General features: G+C 33.7%; 1 protein-coding gene across 2 annotated transcripts in view; it reads right to left on the bottom strand.

Moving 5' to 3' along the window:
* Window positions 1-1283: 1283 nt before the first annotated feature.
* Window positions 1284-12785, bottom strand: part of Sema1a (semaphorin 1a) — a 264482-nt gene continuing 252980 nt past the window's right edge. The window contains exons 6-17 of one of the 2 annotated variants that reach the window (XM_089704811.1): window positions 12587-12675; window positions 12182-12323; window positions 11654-11856; window positions 10638-10783; window positions 10276-10358; window positions 9815-10043; window positions 9310-9458; window positions 8925-9050; window positions 8430-8640; window positions 7856-8063; window positions 6003-6150; window positions 1284-5701 (exon numbers count right to left, since the gene is read on the bottom strand). In XM_089704811.1, coding sequence (XP_089560937.1) covers window positions 6079-6150; window positions 7856-8063; window positions 8430-8640; window positions 8925-9050; window positions 9310-9458; window positions 9815-10043; window positions 10276-10358; window positions 10638-10783; window positions 11654-11856; window positions 12182-12323; window positions 12587-12675 — 1658 coding nt within the window. In that variant the 3' untranslated portion in view covers window positions 1284-5701; window positions 6003-6078. The remainder of the gene's footprint in view (window positions 5702-6002; window positions 6151-7855; window positions 8064-8429; window positions 8641-8924; window positions 9051-9309; window positions 9459-9814; window positions 10044-10275; window positions 10359-10637; window positions 10784-11653; window positions 11857-12181; window positions 12324-12586; window positions 12676-12785) is intronic. The other variant, XM_089704812.1, reaches the window with a different exon arrangement.

Here is a 12785-nt window from a genome sequence, read left to right as displayed (position 1 = left end):
ACTAGTCCATTTTGTAATCGAAGCGCTTTATGTTGCTTTATGTTTTTATTAATTGTATTTTTGTTTCATTTGAAAAATGATGAAAATATAAAATGTAGATAGACGTAGATTTAGTTGAGTTGACGACGTTGAGTGACGCTTGTTAAATCACCGTTCGGCCTCATAGAGTAAAGTAATACATAGTTATTCAATTAAAAGTTCGGCCTAGTCATTCAATTAAAAGTTGTCATGCAATCAATGAACGTGCTGATCATTCAATCAAATAGCAGATTCAAATTGACGGCGACATACAATACGTAATCTATCCAAGGCGTGGCGTATTGAATGGATATAATAATTAAAAAAAAATGTATGCGTGTCCTAGAGTACACACATAAGAAGTGGAAATTCTTTATGACCTTAAAAATGTCACGAGTATGGCGTAATGCAAAAATGTCACGTGTACGGCGTAACGCAAAAATGTCACGCGTACGGCGTAACACAGAAATGTTACACTAAATTTTTGTCCAACCTCGATAAAGAAGTTTCACTTCAATAAATCTGTGTAAATGCATATTAAAAATGTGTAACTGTGGGGGAAAGCGAAAGACGTTGTGACTTATGTTTGCTTATTTTATTCCTAAATGTAGTGTCACAAAAGTCCAAAATAAAATAAAAAAAAAACGTTTTCCAATCGTGCCTCGGAAGTCGAAAACGATTTTTTTCTATTCCTTAAAAAATTTTCATCAATTAACTACAAAGCGTTTCAATGCTATTAAACTAAATATTAAATTGTCTGTTTCATTTAGATTCTAAATTGGTATACATAACTGTATTTCCAGCATTTAAAACAAAATAATTTCCCAATAAATCGACTCGAGATTTTGTTCTTATTTACAAAAATATACCTACTTAAGTAATTACTTACTCAAAATTATTAATTTCATAATACTGTTTTTTTACACCCGTGGGTTATATTTAAGGTATAAAGGTCCTTCTCCTGACAATAACGAATTCATCACAATAAGCATTATCGAAATTGGTCAAGCTGTCCGCGTGTGAAGCCGTGACCAAGGAAAATAGAGATTCATTTTTATTTTTAATTTTTATATATGTATAGTATAGAACAATTTGTTTGTTATTGTAATTATTGAAATAATGGATATTGATAATGTATTTAATATTATGTACCTAGGTATACCTATGTTACCAAAATCCTTAGTAGTGTAGTGCTTGTTTCATAATAAATTTTCCTCAAGGTATATTAAAAAGGCGTACAAAGGAAGTCAAATAAAATTACCATGCAAGTTTCAATATTTTATTTACTAAAGAAAAGGAATACATTTTATCCTTTGCTAAAATATTTAGCATATATTAATAATATTTAATGAGAAAATGATCATAACATTTGAAACAGTGAGGAGAAAAATACAAACTTGATATTCTTTGGTTATCAAAATCATTTTGTATTTCACAAGTCAGTGTTCGTTTCTATTTTTTTCTAGTTATAAAAATTGCACTCTATAAATAATTAATATGAGCAGCGAATACGGTGTAACAGTTCTATCCACTGCATTTGCTTCTGCATTTTAAACTCCTACTTAACCTATGGAGTATCTAAAGCTCTGGCTACACGATAATTCTTGCACCCACATAAAAAAGACAAATCAACATAATTTATATTTAAATCTTACTTCTTTTTTCAGAGAAATAGCATTCTTTGCATTGACTATTTGTCGACTATTGTCGTTCTTACATGAATGTAAGAAGTATCGTGTAGCTGGGCCATAAAAAGCAAACCAAAGTGGTATTAACAGATTACATTTAAGAAATTAGCACTGATTTTAAGGTATGGTAAATCAATACAAATTACTTGTTATCAGATTTTCTTCACTCTATTTGAAATAACGATTGGATATAGATTCTTTAACAAGTTTAAACATGGTCGTATTCAATAATCCATATCTAATCGTCATTAAAAAAAAATCGGCAACTAGTTGGCTAAAGGCACGCTAAAAAAACCGACTAAGGCCATTTGATTTAAAAGGTTAATGGAGAGGGTATTCTACTGTCGCAATGAAAATTATTTAGGCACTTTTATAGTACTGATTTCCCAAAGTTTTATTCACAATAATTGTTATGACTGATAGCTATAAGAGACTAAAGTAGAAAAATATTGCACACGACGATTACAAAACATTTCTCCATGTCAGCGTTGCGATAGTTATTTTTTTATAGAATATGGCACATTCAAAACGAAACAACGTAAGAGAATAATTAAAGCAGGAAGTTAATACCTACTGTTTAATTAAATATGTATTATCAAGAGCTACCTGCATTAATCTTTTTGAGGAAATAATGCGTACTGAGAGCTGTCATGTTACTATTAACAGAATTAAATATAAAATTTTCACCGTTATTATTTTGATTAAAAATAACTATCGATACACCGTGCGATTTCCGATTATTCCATTCCTGAAATTAATATAACAAATGTATAATATACAAGAACCTATGTGATGGTTAGATTGATATAATGTGATGTAAACGCGCTATACCTTATTAATACGTTAATAAAAGTTTCGGATTTTTATTATGTTGAATCCTCTGTAATTACAATTTATTTATTTAGGTATAATAAAAGTCTTCAATTTCTAACACTAAGGCTTCGAGTTTCAAAATAAAATTAAGCGGTCTATCATAATATAAACTACAATACGTATCATACTTCTAATATAATTTTCAATAATTAATAAATAATTTATGCTTATATATAAGACTTCTAGGCATGTTCATGTTTTACGAGTATAAAAAGATGGTTCAGTTTTGAACGTAGAAATGGTTATTGTACATTTTATCATTTTATTATTACAAAACAACTCTTAACAATCCATTCTTCAAAATTTTGCGCTTATGTCTAACGCTTATCCCTAGGTAGTTACTCGACAAAATTACATTACAGATCTTGCTATATACATTTAAATATTAGCCTTTCTTACGTATGTATAAAATTTAAATTTCTTAGAATTTTAAAACAGAACAGTTGAATTGATAACAGTAGATTACCATCAGTCAAAGGACTCTGAATATTTAAATCTTTCGACATTTATATGGACACTATTTTAAAATTCACAGAAATTTACTCTCGTATAACGCCGATATTAAAGCAACTATTGAAATATTATAACTAAAAAACAAAAAAAAGTACTGTGCGTTAATTTATATCAAATACGAAAATTGGCAGTTACATTGATCATAATTAAAGTAACAACTACAATTACCAATATAATTAATTACTACTAGAAATAAATAATTATATCTTAAAAATGGCGTCTTTGGTATGTAAACGTAATGTTACAAACTTGAGTATTGTATTATTAGATTATTAAGGTTTTAGAATGCCATCTCACTTTTATATCAGGAGTATAAAATGTATACTTTATATTAAACAAGCATGTCCTATATTTAATACAAGAGCTAGCGCAAATTTCTGCAGCCATTTACTTATAGTTGCAGTAGCTAAACTTTTAATTATATAATAATATGAGGCATTATGAGTATGAAATGGTACAGAAGTGTGCGCGAGCCTCGCATTAGGACATAATAACTATTGTAACTCTTTACTCTACTCTATGATCGCAACAATCAGTCCCAAAGAACATCTGCACATTTTATTTAGTGATACGTACAAGTACTCATTTAGTCGGAAACAATAAATACCCTCAAATTAAAGTAACACAAGGATTTTCGTTTTCCATTGTTTTGATGATAGATAGATAGTCGGCAGTTGTAGTAAATTTATTAGCATGACATGTTTGATGTGCCACATAGATCAGACCTAACACAAATTTTGTTTCGTATTTAACATGAATATTGGCGGTATGCAGGTTGAATTATTCGTCAAGAGTGTTGGTTTAAATAATCTTTAATTATCATGAGTACTCGCTCGTTTCACTAAAGTCCGAATTCTCAAACGAAACTCAACATAAATTCGCCATTTTGTGTTTCTATTAATGTCTTTCTCATCCTAAATTTTGGAGTTACATTTGAGAATTCGACAATAAATCGTTTTTATCACCGCATACAGAACTATCCTGCCACACTCACTTAGGCACTAGGTCATTACAAATACAATTGACATTTTTTACATACATTCAATTGTCAACAATCAGACAAGATCGAACACTATGGAAACTACCTAGTGTCGAGAAGCTAAGTTCTTTTAACTATAAAACAGCAACAGGAACATCTTGAAACTGAAATTTAAACGTTTGGCCCACAAATATGGTTAACATTTAGAATCGTATAAGTTATTTTATAGGTTAGGTTATGCGTCGACATTTCGTGTCAATTTGTAACAAAATGGCGGCGTGTCTTAACCTGCACAGAATGTATGTACAAGGATCGTTTGATCACAGTGTTGTTTTTTTACAAAATGTCGTACCAACAATCTAAGGTGGCGTCCGCGTAATGCTCGCGCTCTAATAGCTATTTATTAGATAATGGCTAAATCTATAACATTACTGAATAGTCAAAACGATTTCTATTCTATATCTAGATACATCCATAAGAAGCACTTTAATTACGAATGAATATCTTAACTTTACATTATTTTTACAAGGTATATATTTGCAATTAGTCATTACATATCTGTGTTTGTAACTTGGCAACACTGTAAATATTTCAAAACAGTAGTTATAAAATCACTATAACTTCGTTGCTATCTTGGCAGTCGCTTCATGAAATAATATGATATAGTGTTGCCAAATTAAATAACTTTATTTAAGTAAAAACCTTGCTTATACCTATAAAGATGTGGTAGATTTGTGAATTCATTGCACCTTTCTTGAGACAGAAGTTAATGATAGATATTATATCAAAATATATTAGTTAAATGAAAACTTGCAATGATTCTCACTTATTCATACTAACTACTTATCAACATGATACCAACAAAACTTATAATTTACCTAAAATATAAGTAAACTATGTATATTCTAAACAATCTACAAATTTGTTACAGTTGTTATCGTACAGCGATCGATAATATTCTGTCTTAAAAAAAATACACTTTTTGATTTCACATACAGTCATTTTCACGAGATCTCCATAGATTTATTTTGTAAATGTGAACTTTTATTTATTATATTTACGAACAGGCAACATTCTGTTTTGATTTTACAATATTTTATCTAAACGGAAACTGACATACAAACCAACTGATACAACACATGTGTGCGTTCATTTTGGACTTCATGTAGTAATTAAGATTAGTAAATGACGTGGAGATCAAAATTGTAACTGTATAACAATATGTCGTTATCGAGTATAAACTTCGAGACGTTCTCGCTACAACAGTCCATATCTGATACAACAACAACTTATCCGTTATCGAATAACAATCACGCACCTTCGTGGAATGTCTTTTGAACTGGAACGTTCGATACGTCACTGGCGAGTTGCCATGCACAAAAAAGATTGTCTTTGAATTTGGAACACGCGTGGGGCTCTCTGAGGAGCTCGGGGAGCGGGGCGAGTGTATCGCGCGGGGGGGCGGGGCGGGCGCGCTAGTTGCGGTAGATGTAGGCGCAGGCCTGCGGCGCGGGGGGCGGCGGGGTGGGGGGCCGCTCGCCCGACGGCGAGGGGGAGGAGGAGGGCGGCGAGGGCGACGACGACGACCCACTCGCGGTCCCTGATCCCGAACCGCTGCTGCGCTGCGACACTGGAATAGTGGTGATGTAGGTATGTTTTATTAGGTACTTGTTTTAGTGTTTGATAGAAAGCTCTAACTTTACTTTTATTCGTAAAATGGTATGCATGTAAATTGGTACAGAGATTATTATCTGGTTAAGCAAAATCTACACTAAGATATTTTCCAACCAGTCCATATCTGTCTCAGATGATATATCGAGTATTCTTGAGTTTTCCTTATTCTTAGCAATCCTGAGTATCGTGCACTTGCCTAGCCGCATCAATTTTAATAATCAATATACCAATAATTCATAAAACATCCGAATACTAACCCAAAGTATGGTGGTGGTGCGTATTATGTTTATGATGATGAGGCATTTGGTCGCGCGAATCCGCCCCGCTTGTTTCTCAGAGATACACCTTTTTCACTGAACGCGTGGTCGAGAAGCCGTTGTCGTTGCCGCGCCGGTAGCCATCGCCCTGCGGTCCGAATATTCCTGCGTTAACTGACATGCCGCAGAGAAAATGAAATTAATGAGGCGTTAGTGATGATATGCAACCATACTGAACTTTATATACCAAGTATTTTGTATCCCAAACGTACAATGGTATACGTTCCATTTATTATGGATTTTTTTTTCATAATAAATAGGTAAAGAATGTGCTCTATGAGTCTTTTGAATCAGGTTTACTTGGTTATAAAACTCAGAATAATTCCAATTGAAAGCAATGGTTACAAGACAATGATTAAATTGTTAGTTGCAGGGTTAAAATGGAAAGCTTGATGAGTGATGAGGTATGAATGATTAGTATAAATTAGGTGGTATTAGTAAAGAAATATTAAAAAACTATGAACATCAAACCAGCATTCAGTTACGTTTGCACATGCGTGATTAAAGATAATATAAATTAGGTTTTCCAAGTACTTAAATTTGCAGATTTGATGTTTTAGTACCTAATGTGATAGAATAAAAGACAACATTGATCAGGTGCCATTAAGTAAAAAAAAAAAAAAATGTGAATAGCCAATAGTATTCTGTTCATAGCTTATCCCCTCGTCTGTGGGGCGCTGCCATCGTGGAATGTGCGCATCTGTGGGGCCACACTGTGGTTCATCCACAGACAGATCCCGGTGAAGCACACTTGTGCTTTTTTAATCGCGATTTATCTATTTTTTTATATGAAAAGTACTAGAAAACTTAAGAAATAATTAAACCTCATTAAATTTCCGACTATATAGTATTCATCATGTATGAAGTGAGCTATAAAAATAAGCTTTAATTGATGGTCAAAAATGTAGTACTGTCATGTCAACTAATTTTGATTATTTTATAAAAATGAAACATTTTTCAAACTAAATTTAGTATAATTATGAAACCTTACATATATTCCTAATAAAATAGCTAAAAATCTCATACACCATGCGTACATATTTTTTCTACAAAACATGTTCAAAAGTTAGTGGACTGAAGTGCCGTGTTTTTGACAGCATAAAAACCGTTAGTAAACCGACCAAATAGGCAAGTCATGTGATTCTATAGGTAGCTCTTTCTATTCATTATATACCACGGTAGGTTAGAGGGAACTAGAATGATTTTTAATAAGATTTTAGAGACGATTTGTATTTGGTCACGAAGTAACCACACTGTGGCCCCCACACAGATCCGCAAAAGTTTACATCTGCCACTGTGTGGTTCCTCCACTGATGAGGGGTGAAGAATTGTATTGGCTGATCACATTATAATAATTAAAAAGATTAATAAATGTTAGTTTACTTCCGTGTTGACGGGGCTGGTTTTGAAACTGTATTCAACAATGTGCTAAATAGCGATTTACTACTACAATAAATGTAGCGTGAAATGCATAATGATGCATCAGAATAGATTCCGTAGATTGGTTTGATAAAAAGATATCTAGAGCTTTATGCGCTTATTCTTATTCGCGTTAGATCAAATAAATACTGACTTTATAACAAACAACAATTAATTATTACATTATTTATCGCAATGCAGCGAGCATTGCACTCGCAACTTGAGCAGCGAGCATACAACACGTTTTGAAAACGTAAAAAAAAGTCGTGTAACTTTTTTTTCTTTTATGGCAATGTTCATATGTCAGTGTCAAGTTTTAATTTTTCACCCGTCAACACGAATCGAAGCGAATTTAAAAAATGAACACAACTGACATTGACCTGGTGCGAGCGCAGCGTGCCGAAGTTGTCGCGCCGGTAGGAATCCGGCTGGAACTGGAAGAGCGTCTCGTGGTGCGGGTGGTACGGCGGGTGCTTGCGGAGCGTGGCGCGGGGGGACGCGGGCTTGGGTTGCGGCGCGAGGACAGGCTCTGCGTACGTTACTTCTTCCACTTGTTGCAGGAGTTTGGGTTCCGCTTGAATCCTGTGGGTTTGTTGATGTTAGATTAGTGGTGATTGACAAGACATTTAATTTAAAATGTTTGTGCTTTGTTTTTTAATTGCTAGCTTATAGACAATAGACATGATTGTTTTTTAAACTTGTTTTGCATAGGTATTATATGTGCTTTAAATATAATATCATTGATTGCTTAATCCATAAGAAAACCGAAAGTTATAAATTAGATTTCGTTTTCATTATGTATTTGGTTATCATAATATATGCATTTGTAGCAATCTTGTATGACGAACGATTTAACTTCACTTTAATTCTATGTAATTAATTCTATGCAAGTAATAAAGTACTGACTTCTGAATTACCATGTTAGTTTTTCTTCTATTCTATACTAACCTATTAATATTCTGCCGCTGTTCGAAGTACTCATACTCAGTGTCCGGATAGGGCATGTTATCGTCGTCGTCCTTCTTACACCGGCGCCCACAAATATATCCCGCAGCGAAGCCCGCGCCGAGCGCCGCAAGCGCACCCGCGGCAACCGCTAGTGCTAACGTTTCTACTGAATACGCGGCGGGTGGAGGATCTGCTTGTAATACTTCGGGACCTGGGTAATGGGAAGTTATATTTATATTATAAATATTTTTGTTTTGGATTTTTTGTAATGTATTATTTAAAAAGCTGCACGTTTTATTCATCACTAAATGTTAGATTTCTTGTATTATAGAGTGATGTCACTGGGCGGATTAAAAAAAAAGGTTATCACCAGAAAATTGTATTATTCCTGTGTCTCATTCAGTCTATTTCTGTTACTGTGTGAAAATTTCGTGATATACAAAATTGTGGGATATATTTTGACCTTGTTTGTTTTCTAATTGTGTCTTCACTTACCTTCATTATTATTATTGTTGCCTTTTCCCTCCTTATCTTGTACTATGTTAATGACCTCTCCCTTATTTTCTCTAGCATCATCATATAACCCAGAACTTAGACCACCAACTGCTCCTGCATCTTTACCTTTAAAAACAATAACATCTAATTTAAAAAGTCAAGTCGCTACATATTGATTTCTATTTTGAATTATAGCTGTGAACAATATTTATTTGAAATTTTTTGAAAGTGTTCACCAAATTGAGACTGTAAAATGATTTAAAAAACGTGTCATTGCTTTCCCTTGAAGGTATACCTTCAAATAAAATTACATATAATACAAAGCTATAACTTACTTTAAAATTATTGGTGATCGTAAAAAATGAAATAGTATTAAGATACTCACTATGAGGACAAGCAGCATGGCTGCCAGTGCTCACACTCTGGTAGAAGGAGTTCTCATCGAGCCAGCGACTCACGCCGTGCGAGTACGCGCGGCACCGGCCGGCTTGCTTGTCCCACGCGCAGTATGGGTCTTGGAGCGCTACACATTCCCTGTAAAATAAATTATTGATAAGTTATACGAGTGATAGAAAACGAACAAAATATGGTGTTAAAAAGTATCCCTGTCATTTTGATTTCTATGGTGAAAAAACGTTTGAATATTCGTTTTAACGATAAAGATACTGCTAAGAGATTAGTATTTAGTAGGTACACATCTTATTATCAGACCATTATTATTCTATGAGCTTGAATTGATACTGTATTGATTTTTATGTATACTGTGCTTACGAATAATTTTCATCATCGTTTCGAACATAAGTGGCACAACAGCTACCGACAGGAAGGAGTGGCTGGTATTCCGGCGTTTCTAAATACGAAAATATTATATATTCATTGACAATACTCACGAGCAAGAGCTGATCTTGTCACTGGAGCATCTATGGAGCCGCAGACTGAGCACCTCCTTATCCGACACAGCTATAAGCCTGGCCGCATCTCTTCCCGCTCTCGCGACGCGTAACGCACGGACAGGCGAGCCCGCACCAAACGCTTGCAATTCTTCTATCACTACGGGAGCTGCGCGCTTGTTCGTGTCGTATGATACTGCGTTTATCGCTTTTATTATTTTGCCATTGTCTGGAATGTGAAGATTATATAATTAAGAATATTGTATCATTAATTAGAGAGTAATCTGATCTGTAAACACCGATTATTTTTAAAGGAGTTGAAAATTTTTAAACAAATGAGAGACAATTAAAAAAAAAAAACAAAGGCAAATGATGTTTTACAGGTCTAATCTTTCAGGTCGAATATTTTTTATTTTTATCGTCATTTGATAAGGCATGTACTAGAACAACTGAATATTTACCTGTGCCAATGAAAAGGACGTCATATGCCTTTCCACCTGGTGTTTTCACCTGAGGATCCACTGCTATCTGTGTAAATCGATAGCTGAAAAAATAAGATATTATTTATTTTCACATATTATATTGTTTATGTTTTTAATAGTAGGTAGTTGAAATGTTAACGACGTAAATAGATGTGACTAGGTTATAAATTCGAAGTATATTTTTGGTAAGGAAGAAATAACGTTAATATTAGGAAATATCATTAAAATAGAAATATTAGATATTGATATCAATTTATTAGAAGGTTAGATTGGAATTCTACGAAATTGTAATATGGAATATTGGAAATTATTCGATACAAAATATAATTATGTTCACTTACTGGAAACTAGTACGTATAACGATGGGTTCACCGAAGAAAGCCGGCACCGATTCGTCCATGAGGGCGTGTGTTTTGATAAAGTTCAGTGTTTGGTCGGGAAGTTGCTTCGAGTCGTTGTGACATGTGCCAGGCCTTGGTTCTGGAACCTATAATACGTAGGTATTATAGAAATGCTGTTTTAAGGGAAGAGCGTAAGCTGGTTTAATGATATTTACGAACTTTTCTTTATTGCTTAAAAAATAAATAAATACAAATACAAAAGCACACAACACATATAAATCAAGCAAAAGGCGGCCTTATCGCTAGGTAGCGATCTCTACCAGGCAACCCTTAAAGTATAGGAAATAAACAAATTATATTGTAGTGAAGATTGAAATCGAAGAGATTTTTGCTATTTCTTTATTTGGCTTGATGTTAAACAGTTATTTTAAATCGCTGCATAATTGATACAGAACCGTAGTATTAAAGAATGTTTATATAACGTTATGTTGATACACAATTTTAAAATTGCTATCATAAAAGGGTTAATGCTGACTTTCATGTTGGTGGAAGCAATATTCCGAAATGGTGTTATAGTCGTAAAAATTGACGATTCATAACGAGATACAGAAATAAAAACCGAAAATGTGATGATACCTAAAATAGAATTTGTTTTTGTGCGTTGCTTTAGAATAACTATAATTTATTTTATAGATAATTGACTGGTTAATAATAAGTGACTTATATTCAAGGAAAATCCTTTTATTACAGTTTTACCAGGAGATCAACAATTAAGAATGTATAATTCGTGTTACTATCTAAATACTTCGAATTACAAACTTTACTATTTACCAACCTAAATGATTCATAAGTTTTTAAAGGTATGCCCACACATTTTTGCTGTCAAAATATACGTAATATTTATTTTTATTTCGTATAGAATCCGTAGAATCTGATTACGGTTTACCATGTAACTTGTTAAGGTTAGGTACTACATAGCTAGCCAAGCTACATAAGTACCGATACATTCCGCTTACCTTAGCGCTATTTACAGGCAGCCAATTAGAATTAATCGCGCTCTGCTCCTTGAAAGTGCCCTCAAAGGTGTCTGCGATGTCTTGCATACTGAACGCGCAGACGGCACTCCCGGATATACTGTTGGGAGGGGTCGTGAAGGTGCCGTATATCAGCTGGGCGTTCAGACCCCCGTAGACCCCCTCGATTAGCTCTGTGGTCGATTCTGAAAAACATTTTACGTTCGAGGTGGTTTAAGGGAAGTGCCAAGAGATGTGTCTTGATTTTTGTCGATAGTTTAAAATACTTTTTTCAATACAATATGTATTTACTAAGTAAAGTCTAGGTCCAAATTATACATATATGAAATCTTTTAATATGACAGTAAATTCTGTTTTATTATGTATTGTAATTTAATTTGTATTGTTGTATTAATAAGTAAACAATCAACATCGATTATCTAAACGTACTTACTGGATACGACTTTATATTACTTCTATAAGTTTTTTTCTTTCGAAATTAACCTATACATATTTGACAATAATACTTACGAATCTCATTAAAATAGAAGGGGAAGTCTCCAGCGACGGAGCAATTGAGGCGCGACTTCAGGAAGGAGGTCCACCGCTGTTTCAAACGATGCGGGCCTCCGCTGTCGTCTCTACATACTCGCGCTACTCGTGAAAATACGGCCTGAAATGGTATTTAAGTACATATTTAGTTTTTAATTTTCTTAATATACTTATTTCTATATATTTCTGCTTGCTTTTAGTTAAATATTACTTCTGATATATTACATTTTGGATCTGTAGCTGCCACGCTTGTTCAATAATTGAAATGCAAATTGTGCTAAGTTTAATATTACGATTTAATAAATCATCTTATTTACCTCATAATATCAACACATAGTTTCGATATAAAAGTTTTGCTTTATAGTATTGCGGCTTACGACTTACTTTTCCACAATTAATGTACTCGACCGCCGTTTCCCGGAAGAAAAAGTACACGAAGTTGCCATGTACTAACGAATTGACGAAATCGGGAGCTGGAATAAAAGTAAATAATGCAATTAGTCTAAGGACGCCATACTAATGTACTAATGCCATGGGTAAACATACGTGATTAGGCTTGTAACCCTATCGCTTCGGTGTCGAT

This window comes from Colias philodice, chromosome 16 (genome assembly GCF_061535455.1).
Source record: "Colias philodice isolate Cphi_HAF_F1 chromosome 16, ilColPhil1 Martin Lab GWU primary, whole genome shotgun sequence".
NCBI lineage: Eukaryota > Metazoa > Arthropoda > Insecta > Lepidoptera > Pieridae > Colias > Colias philodice.
The sequence above is the reverse complement of the archived record's forward strand: the minus strand, read 5'-3'. Positions and strand labels throughout refer to the sequence as shown.